This window comes from Phocoena sinus, chromosome 10, assembly GCF_008692025.1.
Source record: "Phocoena sinus isolate mPhoSin1 chromosome 10, mPhoSin1.pri, whole genome shotgun sequence".
Taxonomy (NCBI): Eukaryota; Metazoa; Chordata; class Mammalia; order Artiodactyla; family Phocoenidae; genus Phocoena; species Phocoena sinus.
Genome location: NC_045772.1, coordinates 48,129,823 through 48,152,085, shown reverse-complemented (window position 1 = coordinate 48,152,085; position 22,263 = coordinate 48,129,823). Strand labels below are relative to the sequence as shown.

The 22,263-nt window shown below is 33.8% G+C and overlaps 1 protein-coding gene across 5 annotated transcripts in view; it reads left to right on the top strand.

Annotated features, from left to right (window-relative positions):
* The window catches only part of CPSF6 (cleavage and polyadenylation specific factor 6), a 33,704-nt gene extending 16,668 nt beyond the window's left edge, over positions 1-17,036 (top strand). For 2 of the 5 annotated variants that reach the window (XM_032644700.1, XM_032644698.1), the window contains 4 exons: positions 2,088-2,203; positions 2,699-2,852; positions 5,368-5,557; positions 12,188-17,036. In XM_032644700.1, coding sequence (XP_032500591.1) covers positions 2,088-2,203; positions 2,699-2,852; positions 5,368-5,554 — 457 coding nt within the window. In that variant the 3' untranslated portion in view covers positions 5,555-5,557; positions 12,188-17,036. Of the gene's footprint in view, positions 1-2,087; positions 2,204-2,698; positions 2,853-5,364; positions 5,558-8,777; positions 8,815-12,187 lie in introns of all 5 variants that reach the window. The other 3 variants (XM_032644699.1, XM_032644696.1, XM_032644697.1) reach the window with 2 other exon arrangements.
* The last annotated feature ends 5,227 nt before the right edge of the window (positions 17,037-22,263 follow it).

Genomic DNA, 22,263 nt, shown 5'->3' with positions numbered 1-22,263 from the left:
GTATGTATCTATAAAAGTAGACTTGGTGTATTTGATCTGCAAAAGGTATTTTTCTCTGTCAGTGAAGTTTTAAAAAAATCATGACCTTTTCCCCAGGTACATAATTTTTTGTATTGTTTTCTCTTAGAAGAAGCAGTGTGATATGGTGAAAAACATACTGAACGGGGTTGGGAATAATCCAGCTCTGCCACTTATACAGCCATGTGATTTTAGGGCAAGTCACTTTGTTTTCATCATTTTTAATTTAAAAGAGGTTAATAAAGATAATTAAAGCGAGCAGATGGGATCCTTAAGCTATTTTCAAGGTTTTAAAGTCAATCTCATTTACCATTGATGACATTACATAGAATGCTAAAGTTTCTTCATTGGTTTAGGAATTAGGTCAGTTTATTAGATAGGTACTGTTGATTATCTCATGCTTATCAGGAGTCCTGAGTAGCAGAATTACTAACTTTTAATTAAAATGGGAACATTAATTTACAAGCATATTTGGGTAGACAAAGACTTGTAAAACACAGACTTTATGGAAATTAAAATGGTTAATGGCAATCCTTAGAAAGAAGCTGCATGGAAGTCACGGTGGAACTAAGTGATCCCTAAGCCCCCTTTCAAAATACTTTTAAAGCTATCCATACTCAAATCATAATCTAGAGATTAATCTCTAAGAACTACTTGAATTTGCCCCGTTCAGTTTCTTTTGAGTTTATCATTTGATTTTATATTCTTTAACTATCACTGTTGAATGACTTTGTATTTTGTTTTGTCTGACAGTGTTCTGCAGGGATGGATTTGAGCATCTGCCTAATTCCATACAGTTGCACAGGGCCAGGGAAATAAATTTGATGTTGTAAACAAAGTCTCCTGACAGTTATTTACCATAGAGCTTGTGTCTTTATGTGACTGCCAAAATTGGTTCGTTTTCTTTTGAAAAACGTTATAACTAGGAAGCTAGCACAACTTTTCTCCTGTTCAGCTTAATTTCAGTGAGCAAACTACCTATTAAGTGTCCACTCAGTGTATAGGGGTGGGTTAGGTGGTTTGGTTTGACAGTTTAAAATTTGAATCTCATGTCTTTTTTCTAACATAATAGAATTTCTACAGTGTCAGTTTTTCTTAGAATACATTTGTGTGTATATTTTTACTTATTATTGAGTAATTTTTAATTGAAAATTGGAGAAAACTGATTATCTTGTGTGGGTTTATTTTTAGGGGATCAGATGGGTATGAGTCACAGAAATTAATTGAAATCATACATGGATTTTGAACAACTTGTGATTTGGTTGGGCTGTTTATAAAGTTTTGGGAATAACAATAATACCTTATAAACAAGAAGGTTATATTAGCTGTTTCCTCATTTCATTAGAATGAACTGCTACTGCTTACCTCAGTTCAACATCCTACCAAGTAACTAATAACTAAGATGGCAAAAAGTTTACCTTTTCCTATACTGCACATGCAGTCACAATTTTTAAAGTTGTCCAGCAGCTTTAGAAAATCTTGGGATTTTACTGTTTTTTTCCAACAAATATTTACAGGTACTGAGTGCCTTTTATTTGCCAGATATCCTTCTAGGGATTCAGTGGCAAACAAGATAAGTCTAAAGTCTTCTCCCTCCTGAAATTTTATTAGTCCAACAGACATTTATTATCCTTCTCTTACGAATTGGGCCTTGCGCCTAGAGGATCCAAATATAAATGAAACCAAATTCCATCCCTTGATAGTGTAGGGTTGTATTTTTTGCAGTCAGGATTTTTTGTTTAGATATACATGTGTCGGGACATCAGAACAATTTATTATATCTGTTTTTGTATGACTCTGAAAAATAGTATATTATACTTACGTAAATACATAATTTCTGGCCTCCAGAAAGATGAGGTTTCTAAGTTGCTACTTTATTTCAGCTGAAAGATAAGGGAATTTTGCTTAGACCTTCTCTCTTCGTAGGAAAAAGATCACATTTCAATCTGAAAAAGTAACTATTAGCTCTAAGGCACTTGTCAAAAGCAATTATTTGAATTGCTTTACACTATTGTGACTAATTTAGAAAATCTTTTGAGTATGATTTAAGGTTTATTTCGATTTTACAGGGAAATGGATACTGCAAGAACACCATTGAGTGAAGCTGAGTTTGAAGAAATCATGAATAGAAATAGGGCAATCTCAAGCAGTGCTATTTCAAGAGCTGTGTCTGATGCCAGTGCTGGTTTGTATATTTCTTTCTGTATTAACATTTCTTATTTATGTTATTAGGAATGACCTAAAAAGTACAGTCTTGAAGATGGGTCATCTACATGTAGTAGTTATTTTTATATTTACAAATCATTACCTGTACTTTATTTAAAAAGCATTGAAGGGAACTGTATGTCACAGTGTAGTGGAAAAACCCCTAATTTAAAAATTTTAGGTGTAAATTTAAATGTTAGCCCTGACATTTAATGGCTCAGGGACCTTAAGGCAGCTCATTTATTCTCATATTTACTAAATGATTATGTGTTTCACACAGCTATAATAGTAACAAATGGTGTTAACTTCATGTACATTAAAGCCTTTCAGAATGGTGAAACTCTGAGAAAAATTAAGACATCTTCTGTAGTGATTTTAAAGTGCATTCCTTTTGTAAAATGGTTGCCCCAAATGGTTTGGTGGTATTTTGAAAACAAAATTTATTTGACTTCGGCCCCTCTCCTTCCACTCACAGGTGATTATGGGAGTGCTATTGAGACATTGGTAACTGCAATTTCTTTAATTAAACAATCCAAAGTATCTGCTGATGATCGTTGCAAAGTTCTTATTAGCTCTTTGCAAGATTGCCTTCATGGAATTGAATCCAAGTCTTATGGTTCTGGATCAAGGTAAAACTTTCCTGTCTCATGTCTGTTTAAAACTGCTGCTTTGCAAATAGAAAAAATACTGTGTTTGGGACTTTATAGGACTTTGATTTTACTTATTACTGTTTACTTAGCAGCTAGTGTGATCTTGTTGTTTTTGTTTAAACCCTAAATCAAATGTTTGGTGTTTGCTTGCTTAAAACCCTTCAGTGGCTTCCAGTTATTCTTAGAATAAGACTGTAAATATTGAAGTGCTGTGTGATATAGTTCTACCTATCTTTTCAGCCTCACTGTGTACCCCTCCTCTGGCTCACTGTTCTCTCGCCACATTGGTCTCCCTTCTCTTCTTCTTGACACATCAAGCACTTGCCCACCTCACTGTTTTGTTTTGGGGTTTTTTTTGCGGTACGCGGGCCTCTCACTGTTGTGGCCTCTCCCGTTGTGGAGCACAGGCTGCGGACGTGCAGGCTCAGCGGCCATGGCTCACGGGCCCAGCCGCTCCGCGGCATGTGGGATCTTCCCGGACTGGGGCACAAACCCATGTCCCCTGCATCGGCAGGCAGACTCAACCACTGCGCCACCAGGGAAGCCGCACCTCACTGTTTTTGTACTTGGTATTTATGCCCACCTCGCTGCTTTTGTACTTCGTATTTCTTCTGCTGGGAGTCCTTTTCCCTGGCTCTAATAGCTGGCTCCTTATCCTTCATGCCTCAACTCAATCTAACTTGCTAAGAGGGGTCTTCTCCCAGGTTATTGTCTTGTTCATTCTGTTTATTTTTCATAATACTTACTACAGTCTATTCTTATTTGTTACTAATGCACATTTTTTTTCACTAGAACGCATCAAAAGATGGAAAGGACCTTACCTGTCTTGTTCGCTACAATATTTGTAATGATGAAACTGTGCTTGGTACAGATTGGGTGCTAAATAAATATTTCTTGAACAAAGGAATTAATAATCTATTTCTTAGTATTTTTATTTTAATTAGGCAGTTCCTTTTTTTGGCATTACTGCTAACCTTGAAATTTTACATATTTTCAAAAGGTAGATCTTTAACCTTGACATGATACTTTCAGGTCTTTAGTGTACTTTATCTAGTGGTAGAGTTGTCTTCATTAAGTTAGGAAAAGAGAGCTTGTCTTTGTCATAGTCCACAACTTTATAATTATTACCTTTTTGACCCAGTATAAAGATATTTGGACCTGAACACGTTTGTTATAGCTGAAGACCGTATGTTATATAGTCTTCTTTTAACTATTTAAGTCTAGAATAATAACTTATACTTTAATCACAGGCTTAGCACTTAATAATGTTTGCTAAGTTGAGCTGTCTGGTGCAGAAATACAAAATAGAGATTAAACTAATAGCCAGTTGTTATTTCCTTGTTGTGAATTTCAGAATTTAGAATAGTAGGATTTCTAAGATACATACTCTGGTTAAAGTACCTGTTTTTTTTTTGTTGTTTTTAAAGGCAGTTCATGAAACATTTCTCTTTATTAAATAAAAATGAGAATAGTATCTCAGTCTTTTCTGGTGGTCATGTTTACTAAGTTTCTTCTCTGCTTCCCACCATGCCCCTCAGCACCACCACCCCCCAAGCATACCTACGAATATATTTCATTAGGAAGTTTCTTAGTGGGGTAACACTCATGATGAACCATATTTTGGCTAGTTTTAAATGTAAAATTGATATTTACATATAGGTTTAGGTAACCTGTATTAATGGGTGGTAGTTTTATGTATTTAAGTCTCATTATATATTGAGTGATTCCATGAATTTTGTGTCTAAAAAACTACCTTCTGGGGCTTCCCTGGTGGCGCAGTGGTTGAGAGTCCGCCTGCCGATGCAGGGGACACGGGTTCGTGCCCCGGTCTGGGAGGATCCCACATGCCGCGGAGCGGCTGGGCCCGTGAGCCATGGCCGCTGAGCCTGCGCGTCCGGAGCCTGTCCTCCGCAACGGGAGAGGCCACAACAGTGAGAGGCCCGCGTAACGCATAAAAAAAAAAAAAAAAAAAAAAAAAAAAAAACTACCTTCTGTATGTTCTTTAGCTTGAAACACAAGTCCTTTGAAATTTTCTCTCCTTTACCTTTCTGCTTTTCATTCAGTAAATACTACATGTCTGTTTTAGGCTGCTAGTTATAATAGATGATATGGTGTATTGCCATGGTGTGTCTGATTCCCAATTTTTATTTATTTGGCTGCGCCGGGTCTTAGTTGCGGCACATGCGATTTTTAGTTGTGGCATTCGGGATCTAGTTCCCTGACCAGGGATCAAACCCAGGACCCCCCTGCACTGGGAGCGAGGAGTCTTAACCGTTGGACCACCAGGGAAGTCCCGGGTGAATGTTTTTAAAGACGGGGTTTCTAGTTCATGCTTGTACGTGAGTAAATCATTATTGGCAGTTTAGGATATTTTAGTTTAAATTAGATTTATAAGTTATTTTTTGCCATAGGTATTTTTAAACACCAAAATATTGAATATCTTTTTAAGCTATCTAATTATGGAGAGCATTAATCCAGTAATTTCTTTTAGAAGACGTGAACGATCAAGAGAAAGGGATCATAGTAGATCACGAGAAAAGAGTCGGCGTCATAAATCCCGCAGTAGAGATCGTCATGATGATTATTACAGAGAGAGAAGCAGAGAACGAGAGAGACACCGGGACCGGGACCGGGACCGTGATCGAGAGCGCGACCGAGAGCGCGAGTATCGTCATCGTTAGAAGGTGGGTATTCCTTGTTCCTGTTGTATTTAACATATGTATTATTAATAGTAGTTATAACTCCAAGGCTATTGTTTATGCAGTATATACCCACATTTTACATGGTTCAACTACTTGTTCTGAATTTAATCTTCTGGAAACATCTGAGATAAATGACAGGTGAGTAATAACAGGTAAACATTTTGACCTCTTATCCTTAAATATTGTGTTGCTTGCTTGAGCTACAGCTTTTAGGTTTCAGGTTGTTAATGGTCCTAAGAAATAATCAAGAGGACTCATTGTCTACTTCTAAAAATCTAAAAATTGGAATTCTCTTAATCACATACATAGTTTTCATGTGATTTAAAATATAAAATATAGGGAGTTAATTCATACTATATGTAGTATGCTTGGACTTCAAAAAATAAAGTTTCTTTCCTTGAACTAACTTTATTTATCCCTAAAAATTTTAAAGAAAATCTGACAGTGTAATAGTTTATAATACAGGAAGAGTATAGGAGGGTGGTTTCTCAGCATTGAGAAAAACTTTTTTTTTTTTTTTTTTAGAAAAGACACTTTTCCTGCCATCTGGGTTTTGTTTTTAAAAGAAAAGAAACAGTATTCTTTAATTTGCAAAGAAGATAAGAAAGTTACTCAATTAAAATGGATTCAGGGTATTCCATATAGAGAATTTTAAATTATACCAAATCATACATCCCAGGTTAGAATAACCTTGAAATAATTTTCTTTGATGTTTCACTCATAAACCATAATCATTGTGTCTTTTTTTTCTGTATTTTAAAACTATTGTGTACATTTTTCATAAAGCGGGAAGAGTTGTCTGTTTATACTTCATTTTCACGTGTAATTTTATTTTTATATTTGTGAACAGCGTTTATTCATGTGAAAAGTGGGGAGAGGGCACTATAAGGCTTGTGCATGTGACACAAAGGTTATTCTGTAAACAGATTTTTTTTTCTTCATATGTTGGTGGCATATCCAAAATAAATTAGGCTAAAACAAACCCCTTATTGGTAATTACTCTTTACATGATTATTTTCCATAAAATAAAATTGGGAAATATTGAAAATTCAATTATGGTAATTGTTAGTATTTAAATTGTTATGGGCAAAATCAAAGGATTGTATGTAATTTTGTGACAAAATAACAGTTTCTTTAGATATATTTTAGCAAACGAGATCCTTTTTAAGTAATATTACTTAGAAAATAAGCATGTAAGTCTTATTTTTATGGTACACAAATAACCTATTACATTATTTACAGTTTTAAGGGCTTTTTGAAGTAAAAAGGCAAGTTTTAATACTTTTCCTTGCATTTTGAATATGCATTTTGAATATATATCAAAACCTTAATTTTAAAATAGTTCTCCATGTACTGTATTATAGAACATAACATAAATAATTCTCAAAACATTATTTTAATATGAGGCAAAACTTTTTATTTTTAAAACTAAGCTTATTGAAATTGATACTGTTTTTGGATGTAAGAACTGAATGTTGTATCATGTAAGACTAAATACTAAATTTTAAAGATGTAGCCCTCTGCCTCTCCCACTCCCGCCCACCCCACCCCCCAGTTGAATAGATCTGATCCCATCTTATGAAAAAATTCTCAGTGTCCATCAGTGCTTAAGGTGAATTGTGGCCAACTTAGGGAAATGTTTAACGTATATCAGCCATTTCATTTAAAGTAAGGTACAGGTCCTTCAATTTATATTTTTATTTAGACTTTGTCAGTTATCAACAAGCTTCTAGTTACTGTAGTCATGATAATGGAACTTGCATACATTTTCAGTCATCTCCAAGATTGGATATGCCCATCAAGGGCATTCTGAGCCAGTTTATACCCAAAGTTAATTAACAAGTCTTCTTAATGGTTTTAGCATAGTTAAGTAAACTCCTTCTGAAAAGTCCATTGTTAATTTTAAATACTTTGAATTAACATTACATTCCGGTAATGGGTACACCTAACTATATCATGGTTTGAGTTTCATTACGTTCAGACATTAACTATGAATTCCTAACTTGCAAACTATTGTTGACATTTTTTCTTAATCACTGATGTGTACCATACCAAAATTCCCATGTTTTGTTTGTGCATTAATCAGAATTGAGTTGTAATATTGTTATGTGCCTTCATCCAAGCAAAATTTTACATAAGCATTTCCAGTGCAAAAAATTCTGTTATCCTGGAATATTGTACCTTTGCTGTACCAAACAGTATTTATTGTGAACATAGATGTGAATAAATGGGTAGGGACCGGGATTAAATATATCTGAGTGAAAAACTTTTTTGAGCAAATAAAAAATATCTGCACATTTAATCACCATTATAATGAGGTCTATTGACCTTTTTTAGAAGTTTTAAAATATGAGTCCTTTTGAACTTTCATGTAAATCTTAAATGGACTGAATGGAATAAGAGTAACTTGGAAGCTAAAGTGAATGTCAGTAGTAAGTCTGTATGCAAATAAAACAATAATGTAATCTATTATTAAAGTGATGATGAATGGCTAAAAGGGCAAGTTCTTAATTTAACTGGAAACTTAAATGATGTTGGCAAGCTGTTAATGTCTGTCCCATCTTAATTTTTTTGTGTGTTTGAACTGTTGGTAATGTTAATTGCATTCTCTCATTTAAAAAATGTATTAGTTTTTCTAAAAGCATTTAATATCTAAGTTCAAATATATAATATTTTAATGGGAATATCGGTATTGTAAATTTCAGCATGTAAATATATTGTGTTTCATATTCTGTAATTTCTGCCTCTATTCTCAGACCACTCTGAGCAAAACAAAAGTAGTTCAGTGTTTTAAGATTATATGCTTTTTACAGAAATAATTTTGTTTTCATAGTTGTTTTCTTTTCTGTTCCTCTTATTACTTGCTGGGAACAACCCTACTCAGCGATTTCTGTTAACAGTTCTACTTTTCTTTGTATACTGAAGAGTAATGAACTGAAATTATTTTTTTAAATACTCTTTATTCATGCTTTTCCTCTCTCTGACACATGATGTTTACACATTCTCAAATCATTATCCATTCCTTTGATTAGATTTTAAGCATCATATACGGGGTATAGGTTAAGTAACTATACTTTGCTTTGCTGTATGATTACTTTTCTCCTTTCACAAATACCATGATCTTAGATTTTGTTGTCATTGCACAAGATTTAGGGTATTTTGCATTCCTTATTCAATTTATAGCTTTGCGTTAATTTGGCAGGGGGAAGCCAAAAGAATCAAAAGTTCTTGCATAAATGTTAAGATGCTTTTATCTCCTCAAGAGTTAATGTTACTTTGAGTCTTATGTGAAAATTAAATTCTTCTAATCATCTGGTGAATGATACAGGTGGTAATGAGATTTAAAAATTATTTCTGCAACTCTTAAGTCATCTGAGATCTGACTAATACTGTCCAGCCCTGTGTGTATTGTTTCCCCATATATCCTAACCACTTCATCTGGATATGCCAGCTTTCATTATTTTCACTCTAATTTTCCTTGCTTTTAGTATTATTTGCAAAACCTGCCTGACTACACAGTTATGTTAATTAAAGTGAGAAGAGGGTAAAAAGTGATCCTAGAATGGATGTATAGTGTGTGTTTTGCTCACTGTGGTTTAAGAATATGGTTTTGTTTACAAATGATTAATGTTCCCTGTTTAAAAAAAAAAATCAGTGCCAATGTGAGTCACCTTGATCTCTCACCTTCATCTCAGTGTGAAATTTACTACCATTGTTCTAGTTTGTAAATTAGATTGTTTTGAATAAATAATGATTTGAATGAATAGTTAGCATTGTTTAAAGGAAATCTAATAACCAAAAAAGGAGTAAGGGTGTCATATATGCTGTCCAAATTTACTAATTTGCCTTGGTGGTAGCATGTTTTAACTCTCACAGTGAAATCTAAATCACACAGCAGCTTATTTTGAAATGTCCATTTTGTCAAATTTTTTGGGCAAAGCTGGGTATTCTTTAACTGTGAAGTTTATTTCTACTGTTTAGTGAACTGCCTAGAGCAACAATCCTGTATATGTTTTATAGTGTAATGAAATGCATTAGTTAAAATGAGGTAAGTACGATCTGCAGAGATGCAAAGATGAAAGTACGAAATATTTTGGTAGTAAGGGAGTTTTTTGTAAACATCTACAACAAACAGGATTTTGTATAATATGTTCTAGTCAATGCAAGAAGGGATTTTGATTTTAAAGAGTTCACTTGTATTTAGATACTTCTAGTTCTTTTGCCCACTTCATCTCCTTTCCTCTCATTAAGAAAAAAGTGAATTTTATTATATTGCATTAATAAGAGTATATCTCTAAAATTATATTAGAATCCTTCTTATTCAGTGTATTAATGTGAAAACCTGTAAAAGATCCATATCTAATATATATTTGAATCTTCTACTTGAAAGGTGAATTAACTGATACCAGTAAATTTGCTTGGATAAGTTTTCTAACAGAAACACTCGTAATTTGAGTTGTTAGTATTGACTTGATCTTGCATTATCTCAAAATGCAGGTGCTTCTCTGTATTGAAATTTTAACTTAGTGCTCACTTTATATACTTCATTAAAGAGCCATAGATTCCATCTGTCTTAGTTTTTTTAACAACTGCTTACATAGATCTTCCTTCTATAACTGATAGCTAAAACAAGAAATTGTGTGGCTTTGACATTACAGATTTGACCACATGGTATTCTAAAAACATGACCGTTGAATGTATTTGTCACTAAGCTTCTTTTTGATATCTGTGTTTATGTAGATTTCTACTTAGAAACTTGAGCCTATAATATGGAATTGGGTTATTGGAAATGGGTTGTATTGCCTTCAAATTTTCTTTTTCTTTTTTTTTTTTTGAGATTGTAAAATTTTGTATTTCCAAATGGATAAATGTAAAGTGTTTAGAAATAGAAATAAAAGCTGTCAGATTATCCCCCAGATTTTGTCTGTATGGTGAAAATTAGAGACTTATTAATAGTAAAGATCTATCTATAAGACAAAAGATAAGTGCATTCATCCTAAAGATATGTGTTGTAATTTCACAAATAGGATTCTCTACCTAAAATATAGTAAAAATTCTCCATTGGAGTGATATAAAATTGCAGAGTATGCCATGTTTTTTGGAAGGGTTGGGTATTTTTGTTTTGCTCACTGTGACTTAATTTTTCCCTCTTATTTAAATCCCTTCCAGCATGATAAAATAACTGGGAGATAAACATCTTTTTGCAATGAGATTTATGAATTTCCCATTATTTTTTCAGATTAGAACATATGCCTTGTCTCTCTTTAATACTTCAATACCAGTTTTTTTAAGTATATTGCAAAGTAGTAAAGATAAAATGTGTGAAGCTACCTTTCTAGATTTTTTTCCATGAAATAATTCCACCAAAAGCTTTATCAGCATAAGATAAAATACATGAAAGGTAACATTAGAAATGGCTTAAGTATCTATTTGAAAAATATGGGCAAATTAAAAACTATTTAAAAGTCCAGGATTATAACATCTGCTTTTTCATTTTGTAGTTGTAAAATTTAAGTTTTTACTGCTAGGCAATGTGAATGCGTATGTGTACTGATGCTCTTAAGTTGCTTACACCCTAATTGAGGAGGAAAGGACATAGAAGAAGATTTATAGTTGTGACAGAATATTAATTACTCTTAATTGTAGAGCAAAAAGTATTTTTCAGTTACTTTTATGGGATACTATCACTAAACATTGTGCCCTTTTGCCTCTTACATCATATTATTGAAACACTCTCTTGGAATTTATATTTTAAATATCTGGTGTTTCAAGTGATCACTTATATCCACGTTAATTGAATGTTTCTTTTGTGAACCTCTACCTGAAGTTTGCATATTTATGTACTCCTGAAACTTTAGGTTATCTCATTTATTGGGGTTTTTTTTCTTTATGTGAGTTTTCAATGAAATTTATCATTGTAGATTCCCATTTAGCTTGTTTCAGCTTAGTTTATATATTTACATTAGATATTTCAGTGTAGGTGGAATAGAGGGACAGTAATGTTATAAATTTGTATATGTCTAAAGATTTGTACGTGGATGTCATATTTATTTAAATGTGCATACTGAGCTTATATTTATAAATTTTGTAACATGGAGGACCGTTTGATTTATAACATTTGCAGAAGTTCCTGTATGTCAAATAAATACAACTAATCTGTAAAATAATTTATTGCATTTATATTCAGTTCTCATTTAATTGTTTATGAGTTATATAGAATTTATGTGGGTGAATGATAATATTTACATTAAAATCATCCAAGCGTTTTTCCATTTATTTTTGTAGTACGCATACTTTAGAAAATGACTTATAAATGTTTCCATCTTCACAGAAACAGTAGCTGCTACATTTTCATTTCCGTTTCAGTCATTAAATTTATAAGGCAATAATACTTAAGAAGAATGAAATCAGAATGTCTCAGTTTTAATCACATAAATTTGGGAGCGTTTCTCCATCACAAAGGCAGCTACTGTTTCAGTTAATTCTTATTTTGTGTTAGAATACATAACAGTGAAGTAGATGCACGACTTGTGTATGTATAGTTAAGCCAGCATTTTTCTGTGTATTATGGGGAATAGCAAAATCTACATCATAAATTTTGACACATTACAGCTGAAGGAAGAGGAACACCTTCCAAGACAAAACAGTCTTCATGGGGGAAAAATGACGCTTGTCCAGCAGTTTGCTTCTTGTGATTGAACTGAACCTGTAAGGATTCATGGATAAAATGAACAGGAATAGATCTGAATAAAGCAAATCTGCATAAATGGTAACCAGTAGCTCTACTTTTATTTTTTATGTTGCTTACCTGTTTTATTTGAAGGAAACCTGTGTGATTTAAAAAGTTATAGCTTTTGCAACTTTATTACTGGTTATATACATTTGGCCATTATAATGTGCAAGCAATTGGAAAAAAAAACGTCAAGTAAATGCTTGTTTTATAGTAGTTTGTTCTTGTTAAAAATGTTCATACGATAATGTCTGTAAACAGCACCACTTTGATTACAATAGATGTAGTGTTGTAATAAACTGTTTAATGGGGCTGATGTGTAAAGCTGTTCAAGTTATTTGATGTTTACACCTCAGGGAAAGTCTTGTGTTCAGCAATATCTAAAGATAATGTTACTACGACATTTATACTGTCCTTTAAAAAAACATTGCAATAGCATTTTTGGATATGCATCAATCTAATCTTGCGTTCAGTGAATTAAACATACTAATTAAGTGTCTCTTGCCCTTGATTTTGATATTAGAATAGGTGATTACATGGGTATTTAATATTTCTATATTCTGCTTTTCTAGCTGTTTTTACCTAGTTAAGCTTGTGACTTTGCTGAATGGTATGTAAACTTGTAAAAACTGCAATTTCACAACATAACAACCCAGTCATTGTGTTAGGGGTCAACAAAGATTTTGTGGTTTTAACATTTTAGTAAAAACCCACACATGATTTGCTACAGTAATGCAGCTTAATTACAACACAGATGTACTGAAACGCTTAATTGTAAACTGCTAGCATTGAAGAAATATTTTGACAGTTCTGATTTGATGCGGCAGTTATTAGCTATTTTATATCGATAGTGCTTATGGTTTATTGTTGAAGCCATGGGCAACGTAAATATAGGCAGCCGTGCAGCAGACAAATGTGAGTAAAGAAAGCCTTAGTTTTATTTTCCAGTTACAGGAAATAGATTTCTGAAGGGTGTGATGTTTATTAACATTGGGTTGTATTCTCCTATATGTGTAATAGGAGATTATAGGTGTACCGATCTCCACAGTTTAAGGAGTTCTGTGTATTCATGCAACCTATTAATTCATGCTAAAGTTAACCTAATCAAAGATTTTTTTCAAACCTGCCTTGCATATAAGCCCACATTAAAAGCACCTGGCTAGCATGTGTTCTTAATTGTAAAATTAGCATAGGCAGAGTGTCAATTTGATTAGACATTTTTATAGAAAGTTCATTCTGAATCATTACTTCAGAAATTTGAGTTAAAATCCTTAAGCAAGTTAATATGTTTTTTAATGTTTTTAAAATCTGATTATCTTTGAGAGATCTTCTGATAATACACTTTCTTTTTTTTTTTAAACATAGCCAAATTTTAGGACGTTGCTTGTTTAGGCACCCTAAATATTATGTAAATGCAACCTTAGAAGCCCTCCAGAGAACTGCAGTTCTTTACTTTCATCTTGTCCACCATCATACCAGTTCTTGCAGAATTAGCTGTTTTAAATTATCCATATTATTGCCAGCTTTATTTTTAAAACATTTTGTGGTTAGAGTATTTGTGCATGGAATCATTGGTGTTTGTCAGAACTGTTTGCTCTCAGAAATGATTTTTTAAGTGTTCTATCTTGTTGAAAATGCAGTTGCCTTTTTAACATTTGAGAGTTGTATCAAAATCGGTTTTCTTGCTTTGTGTATAGATGTTGTTAGTTTTATTTCTTAGATTTTTTTTATATTACAATGCTGTAATGCGAAGAAGTATGGACATAAATATATTACAAGGGAATTAGTTAATAGTAAGCTTAAAAGGTAAGTAAATGTCCATAAGGATACAATTTTCTCTGAACAATTTAAAAATGGGATCATAAAAATCTTAACTGCTTGAACTTGAAATGAAAACTGGAAATTTTGTACTAATTAAATCCTTCATTTACCTTTTCATTTTTTTTTTTTTAAATCAGTGGAACCCTTTAATTGCTCATACTATATCACTCTTCTCCCTACTTGGCTGATCTCATTACGTGACTTTTGTTGCAGACAATGTGAGTGTACTAGAATTGTTTGCTGTTAGTGTATTATAAATGTTATCAGAAGGGAATAACTTTTTGATTTGACCAATTTTTGCCAAGTCTTTCTCTATCTGATACATGAATATATAGCAATGAGGGTGAAAATGCAAGCTATGTTTTATTCTTCATATCCCTTTTTTTTTAATTGGGCTGATGTTATTTGAAAATTTTTTTTTTAATGTTTAAAAACAATCCAAAGAGATAAATCTCTACATAGACACCAAAAAAAGAGTCCCAGAGATCTTTTCATTTCTTCTTAATAATAATTATAGTGGATATGAAAACAAAACTGAATTTAATTTTAAACCATAGCACTTGTTAGTGCTATGCCATCACATTCCTTTCAGCCAGTAAAGTTATGAATGAGTGATGCAGCACCTGAATGGTTTGCTTTTGAAGCAGTACTTTGAATTGAATGTGCTGCTTTTGGTTAATGGACATAGGTTTTGGAAAGGATATTCCAGTATAAATTTATAAGTGTTTATTTTGTCAATTTTTATAAGCAAGATTCGGAGTAAGTTACAGTGGCTAATGATCATAGTTTAGCCCATTTACCTAGAATATTCTTAAGCAGTTAACTACAATTTGGAGTTCACAAAAAACTTATGGATTGTAGCTTAAGGTATTACTTTCAGTTAATTCTCCTGTGGAGAATATTGCTTTGTTTTCTACTAGTTTAAGGTCAGTTCTTAAAATAAACATGGAGATTTTAATGAATGTTGTATAACATTTTATAGTGAGGGGGAAAAATTGTTGGAAGGGTAAAGACTTTCTTTCCCTTATGTATTTAAATGTGCCAATAACCTAAATACATACTGTTTTATACAATGAGATGCTACTACAAGACTTTCTGTTGGCGTGCTCTGACATTTTGGTTTTCGTACCTGAATGATCATTGCGTTTTCTGTATCTTGTCAGATGGCTTCACTTTTGTGTTTTAAGCTTCAGCTTGTTATTTTAAGAGGAAGTTTATGTTCTGTTTCTTTACTGAGAATACAGTATTGAGATCCTAGCTGTTTTACAGATAACTGCCTTTTAAATTTTATTCATTAAGTTCATTTGCATCCCATAGCCATCTGTAATATTTCCCATAGTTGTATGTACTTTAAGTGCACGCTTACCCATTGTACACATTAGACATTTTTGTGCTAAAATATATTAAGTGGGATTTTTGTAGCAAAGTATTTTTCTGTTTTTACAGTGTGTGTGTGTGTTGTTTTTTACGTTAACCTTCAGTTTAAACACTGGTGTATTTTAGTTTTTAGCAACTTGACTCTTAGAAGCCTTAGACTAATTTTTTAATAAATATTCAACCAAAAATTATAAATTTATTAAGATGTGGCCTTACATATAGCATTCCTTATGTTTGTAATGTGAGATTTTTGATTCAGAGAACTCAAAAGATTCAGGATTAAAGTATCTTATTGTAAGTTGAAATAGAAAATGTGTTAAAATGTCTAAAATGTCTAGGCTTCTGGGAGGAAGTTCTTATACTCTTCTTTCTTGGTATTAGAAAGAAGCAATATGAATTTCTATGAATATTCAAAATATTCAGGCAGTTGTATCTTGTTCAGATTGATTTACGTTTGTCTTAACCAATTTCTTTAAAATTTCAGGTTGTTGGCATTCACTCTGAGTATGCAGCTACTATGGTTTTTGTATGGGACATATAAACACTTGGTTAGGTATAGAGAGATGTTAATGTTTTAAAGACTTCCTGCTATATTAATTAGCATATTGAATGGAAGTTTTTAAAAATATTAGGTGGAGTTTAATTGAAGTCACACAAATCTTGAAATGGTATCTGCAGATAATAAATACTACGGAGAGTTTTTCCTGTGGGGGTATCCTAAAACTCCACCATGGGTGTAAGTGTTTTACATTAATTTCATAATTGGACAGACCCTGCATTTAGTGAAAACATTTCATTTTGAAGATGTGTTCTTTTTGTCTCATTGTTACTGCGTAACACTTCTCAGCATTCTGTAAGTTAAATTATTTTAAAATGGTGAATTCGTGTTTATTTTTTTACTTTGAAAATTGTAGTACTCAGGTGGTATTTAATGGGAAAGGATCCTTTGGGGTAAATCATAATGTATTCTAAGGAATGCATCTATAACATTGACTTTAGCCTTAAAGAAAGGTCTATTATTCCTTCTTCCTCTTCATTCCATGGTATATTAGCAAAGTAGTTTACAGCCTTGTACAGCCTTACAAAGTTGTTTTACAATTTTTAATCGAAAGCCCTTAACAAAAAACTGTATCATATTACCAGTATACATGCATTACTGAACCATGGTTTGTAAATAATTTGACTAATACCAGAAGGCCAAAGAAAGTCTTAAAATTTTAGCCATTGACTCTATGGTGACTTCACAATAAGATTTCTGTGCAAAAGGTAAGGTGATATTTGATCAAATAAACATCTTTTTGGTGTCCCTGAGAACTAGACTTCCATATTCGCTTCTATTAAAAAGCTTATCCCATTTTATTAAAATGTTTGTAATTGCAATTTTGTGTTTAATGTTTACTTTCTGTCTTTTCTTTCTTTAGCATTTAGGTGACTGTTCAGCAGTTTGCTATATGGCCATTGTTGGCCTTTAAACTGCACTAGTAATGAGCATGGTATTTATCTTGTATTGAAAATAAAACAGTTTTTATAATACTTTGCAGTTTGTCTTGTTTGATTTATAATTTTTTAACCATTGTGTATGGTGTGAATAATTCATATCTAATTGCAATATGCAGTATAACAGAAATTGTACTGTTTGTATTTTATCTTTAAGCCAGCCTCCTAGATACTGGTCATTTTGTTTTGGCCTTTTGATGGTCTTTAAAGCAGATGATATGTGACTAAATTAGGATTTAGAAGCCTAAAAGATTTCTAGGCTGCTTTATTTTTAAGTCTAAGATTCAGAAAATGTTTGCCTAATTTTAGAGGATTATTAACCTTACTAGACTTTAATCAAGTAAAAATGTTTCTAGGTTGCAGCAAAAATATTTCATACTAGCTTTGAAGTAATACAGAGTACTTTTTAAACAGTAACAAATTATGATTTCAATAAAGATTTGTGTGCTAGGTGTTAAATCAGGCCCCAGATTTCTCATATGTATGATTCAGTGTATGTTGAAGGTAGCAATTCTGAACAGTTGAAATAACGATATAAGAAATAAATGACCATTACTAGGATCTCTTTCCGTGACCCCATTAAAATTGTGCTTGAGGTTTTATTAGTTTCCCTAATATTCTTTGTTATATGTTTACATTTTAAAGAGGATTGTGTTCATTGATCCTCACTTGCATTGAGTTAATTGAGTCTCTTGAAGAGTATTTGAAAGAAAAGATTATTGGGAACATCTTTTAATCAGGTGCTACACAAAACTTAATAGGAGTCAGTCAAGGCCTGATTTAGTGAAAGAGGGAGCTTTTTAATAAAGGATTTCTAAGGGAGTTCCTTGGCGGTCCAATGCTTAAGACTCGGCACTTCCACTGCAGGGGCACAAGTTCGATCCCTGGGCAGGGAACCAAGATCCCTGCAAGCTATGTGGTGTGACCAAATAATAATAAAAAAGGATTCGTAGACAGAATTTTCCCAGTCTTCTAGTTTTAATTCCAAAAGTAAATGATATTAGAAATAGTTTCCAATGCTGTCTTGTCTTGTATCTTTCTCTTTTATATTTCACTAACAGTTCTTGAATTTTCATGTTATATCAATTCCAGTCAGTTGCTATTTTCAGTGTTAGATAAGGAATACATGTATATTTTTTACAAACTTTTCAAAAAACCTATGACTTACAGGAAAACTTGAGAAAATAGTTTACGTCCTTAAGTTACACCGAGTCCTAAAGAAGGAATAAGATTTAACTTGGGGAAAAGGGAAGGGGAGTACCTTCTAGGCAAAGGGAGGTTTGCACAAAAGACCTTTTGGTATGAGGGAGCATATTAGGAAGAATACTGATTTGACTGAAGTAGGGAATGAAGAACATGGCCTTAAAAAAAAAAAAAAGCATGGCCTGTGTGTGGGGCTCAAGAAACAGACAAGGACCAAGACTCTGCAGGGCTTGTAAATCACACTAAAGATTGTCCCAGGAATGATGTGGCATCACTGAAGTGTGTGTAGTGTCAAAGCATTTCTGAAAGCTTGGCTGCACATTAAATCAGGTAGAGAATAGATGAGGTAAACCAGTGAAACTATTGCAAGAGTCTTTGACTAGAGAGATAGTGGGAATAATAGTGGTAGAGAAAAGTTGATTTGGTGAAAGACTTGAGACAAAACTGGTAATAACTGAAAGTTTGGAAGGATGATGTTTAGAACTTAGTGGTAGGTTTTTCATTGCCTGAGATGGGAAACACTGGAAAAAGACACTGAATTTAATGCCTTTGAGATCCAAGAAATAGCAAGTAGTCATGTATTCAATAGTTACATGGTTTTGGAGTTTAGAAGACATGTGGATTAAAGCCATAACTTTGTAGTAACAATTAAAATAGAGAAGAAACTAAATAATGGGGGGAGTCTTCATCATTTTTCAATTTAATGGCTGTCAACCCAGCTGCAGAATAGAATCACCCATGCCCTCATTGTTTTTTTGGGGATGGGGGGAGTGCCATCAGGATTCATTACATGTTTGATTTTTTATATTCCGCATATAAATGATATCATAGGGTACTTGTCTGGCTTATTTTACTTAGCGTATGCTCAAGGTCCATCCATGAGCATTTTTTAAAAATTGCTGTTGTACCTATTATCTCGATAGAGTTTCTTACCCTGTCGAGTACACAAGGTGGTTTTTTCCTTTTACAAGTGAGCCAACAGGCTCTGAGGGGTTATGGCTAGCAGAATGGTGAGTTGAAGTTAGAGTAGGTTTATGACTGCAAATCCACACAGCTTGTGTGCTGAATGGTTATCAAACTAAGCCCCCACTGCTGTTAAGTGCTAAGTTAAAAAGCTTTATTGATAGCTGTAAGCATTTAGGAGTATATTACTTTAAAATGTTCATTTCTGGGACTTCCCTGGCTGGCCAGTGCTTGGGACTGAGCTGTTCCAACGCGGGGGGGGGGGGGGGGGGGGGGGCGGGGGGGGAGGAGGGGGGAGGTGCAGGGTTTAGATCCCTGGTCAGGGAGCTAAGATCCCACATGCCGTGCAGTGTGGCCAAACAAAACAAAAAATGTTCATTTCCACAAATACTGAACATACCTGTTCTGTAAAATATACTGTGCTGTATAGGACGGACCATAGCAACTCAGTTGTATCTCATTTTTATTTTTTAAAATTTCATATTAATAGTTGTACAGGTTCTACTGACATAATTCCTGTAGCTGTCCTATTAGATATAAGATCAATGAGTAACATTTGTGGAAATGTTAATTTAACATTGTGGGAAAATTTGGCATTGACTCAGGAATTGGGCCGCACCCCATTGCAGTATAGAAACTCGAGTATCACTGTGTACCACTTTAGTTCTTTTTCCCCTGAAACTGGTAAGTCATTTTACATTACTCTTTCTTCAACTTTTCCCAAGTAAGGGAGAAAATGAAAACAAAATGCTGGAATCTAACTAAGCATCTAACTTAGCCTAAGAACATGCTCATTTTATTAGAAAGCGATTTGCAGACTGAAGACTGGAGCTAATTGTTATTTGCTGAATTTAGTGATGACTGGCTTTTCACAGTTAATAATAGTATATCCATTGTAAACATTTGTTGAAATCATTTTTATGCATCTCAGAAATTGTTTCAGGATGGCTGGCAGCCAACATGCTGTGTATATCTACACACCGGGAAACTGCCTACCTGTAAACTTCTGTGGTAATCAGTTTTATATTGTCCTTGGCTTTCTAAATGATCTGAGTATGTAGATGAACACTAAAGGGAGGAGGGAGATAAATGGCACAACTCCTCACCCCTGGGTGAGATGACCTGAAGGTACCTTTTACCAGTTGTTTCACATGCTTACGTGAATGTTGAGGATGGAACATGCCTTCTTATTAGAAGTTGATCAGTTCAACATAAATAGATAAAATGGGGTCATAAATGAAGATTTTTAATTTAAAATTTTTTTATTCCTTACATCCTTCTTAGTCTTCTGTTTCTCTTCCCTAACCTTTGAATTGTGGGGTACTCCCAGGAGGCTTAGCCTCCCTGCATTCCTTGGTCCTCTTTTCCTGTCTCATGGCTCTAAGTATTAATATGCTGTCAGTTTCTAAATTTATATTTCCAATTCAGACCTTTTTCTCAAACTGGAGATTTAAGTGTCTACCGACATCTCTACTTGAATATCAAACAGGCATCCCAAACATAACATGCCAAGGTTGAATTCTTTTATCCTCACCCATTCCCCACCACCTGCTCAGCCCACAGTTGTCCCTAACAGCTAACATCAACATCATTTCAAATGCTTAGGGTCAAAACCTGAAATTATTGACTTCTCACACCCCATATCCAGTACATCAGGAAATCTTGTCCACCACAGAAAATACCTAGAATCTGACAACCCATTACTGCTTGCACTGCGCTCATTCTTTGCCTGTATTACTGCAGTGATTCCTAACAGCTCTCTGTGCTTTCCACTCCTGCCTCCCTGCAGTTTGTTCTTAGCACAGCTGTCAGAGCTTCTGTCGTTTCTGTTCAGAATCCTGCTGTGGCTCCCCATTTGTACTAGAGTAAAACTCCAGTCCTTAAAAGGTTCCTCCATAATTTGGCTCCTATTACCTGTCTAACCAGACCTCCCAGTACCTTTCCCCATGCTCGCTGCATTCCAGCCATTCTCGCCGCCTTTTTTGGCCATGCCACGTGGCTTGTGAGATCTTAGTTCCCCCACTAGGGGTTGAACCTGGGCCCTTGGCAGTGAGAACTCAAGAGTCCTAACCACTGAACAGCCAGGGAATTCCCCTGGCCTTTTTCAAATAGTCCAGGCATATTCCTCTCAGCCTTTGTATGGGCCGTTTTCCTTGCTTGGAAGGCTTTGGATATCTGCATGACAGTATCATTTTAATGAGATTTATTTTCACCTTTCTATTGAAGAATGGAACCCAATATCTCCCTTAGTTCTGCTTTATTTTTCTGTGTGTTCCTAACATAATATATGTTGTTACCTAGCACAAGATGTTATCTTTGTTGTCTGTTTGACTATCAGGCACATGAAAGCGTATATCTTGTAAGTCCCAAGTGCCTACATAAGGGTATGGCACATAGATGTTCAGTACATAATGAATGAATGTCCTTAAGGTTTAGGTCTACCACGTTATCCTGTTAGCTTATGCTTATGGTAGTACAGTTGTAAGAGCTAATTCAGCATCTTTCAAATTGTATATAACAAAAATTGCCATTTAAACCATTTAAAATATACATTTTAGTGGCATTAAGTACATTCACAATGTTCAGCCATTACCACTATACATTCTAGAACATCCTAAACAAATTCTGTACCCACTAAACAGTAACTCCCCATTCCTGTCCCACTTCTAGCCCCTCTAGCCTGGCAACCTCTACTGTACTTCCTATGAATTTGTGTGTCCTAGGTACATTATATGAGTAAAATTACACAATATTTGGTCCTATGTGCTGGCTTATTTCACTTAGCGTAATGTTTTCAAAATGCACATTGTAGCATGTGTTAGAATTTCATTACTTTTAAGAGTGAATATTCCATTGTATGTGTATAGCACATTTTGTTTATCAATTTGTCAGTGGACATTTGGGTTGTTTCCACCTTTTGGCTGAGGTGAATAATGCTGCTGTGAACATTGGTGTACAAGTATCTGTTTGAGTCTCTTCTTGAAATTCTTTTAGATATATACCTAGGAGTGGAATTGTTGGATCATATGGTAATTCTATATTTAACTTTTTGAGGAACCCTGAAGCTTTTCCACAACAGCTATACCATTTTATATTT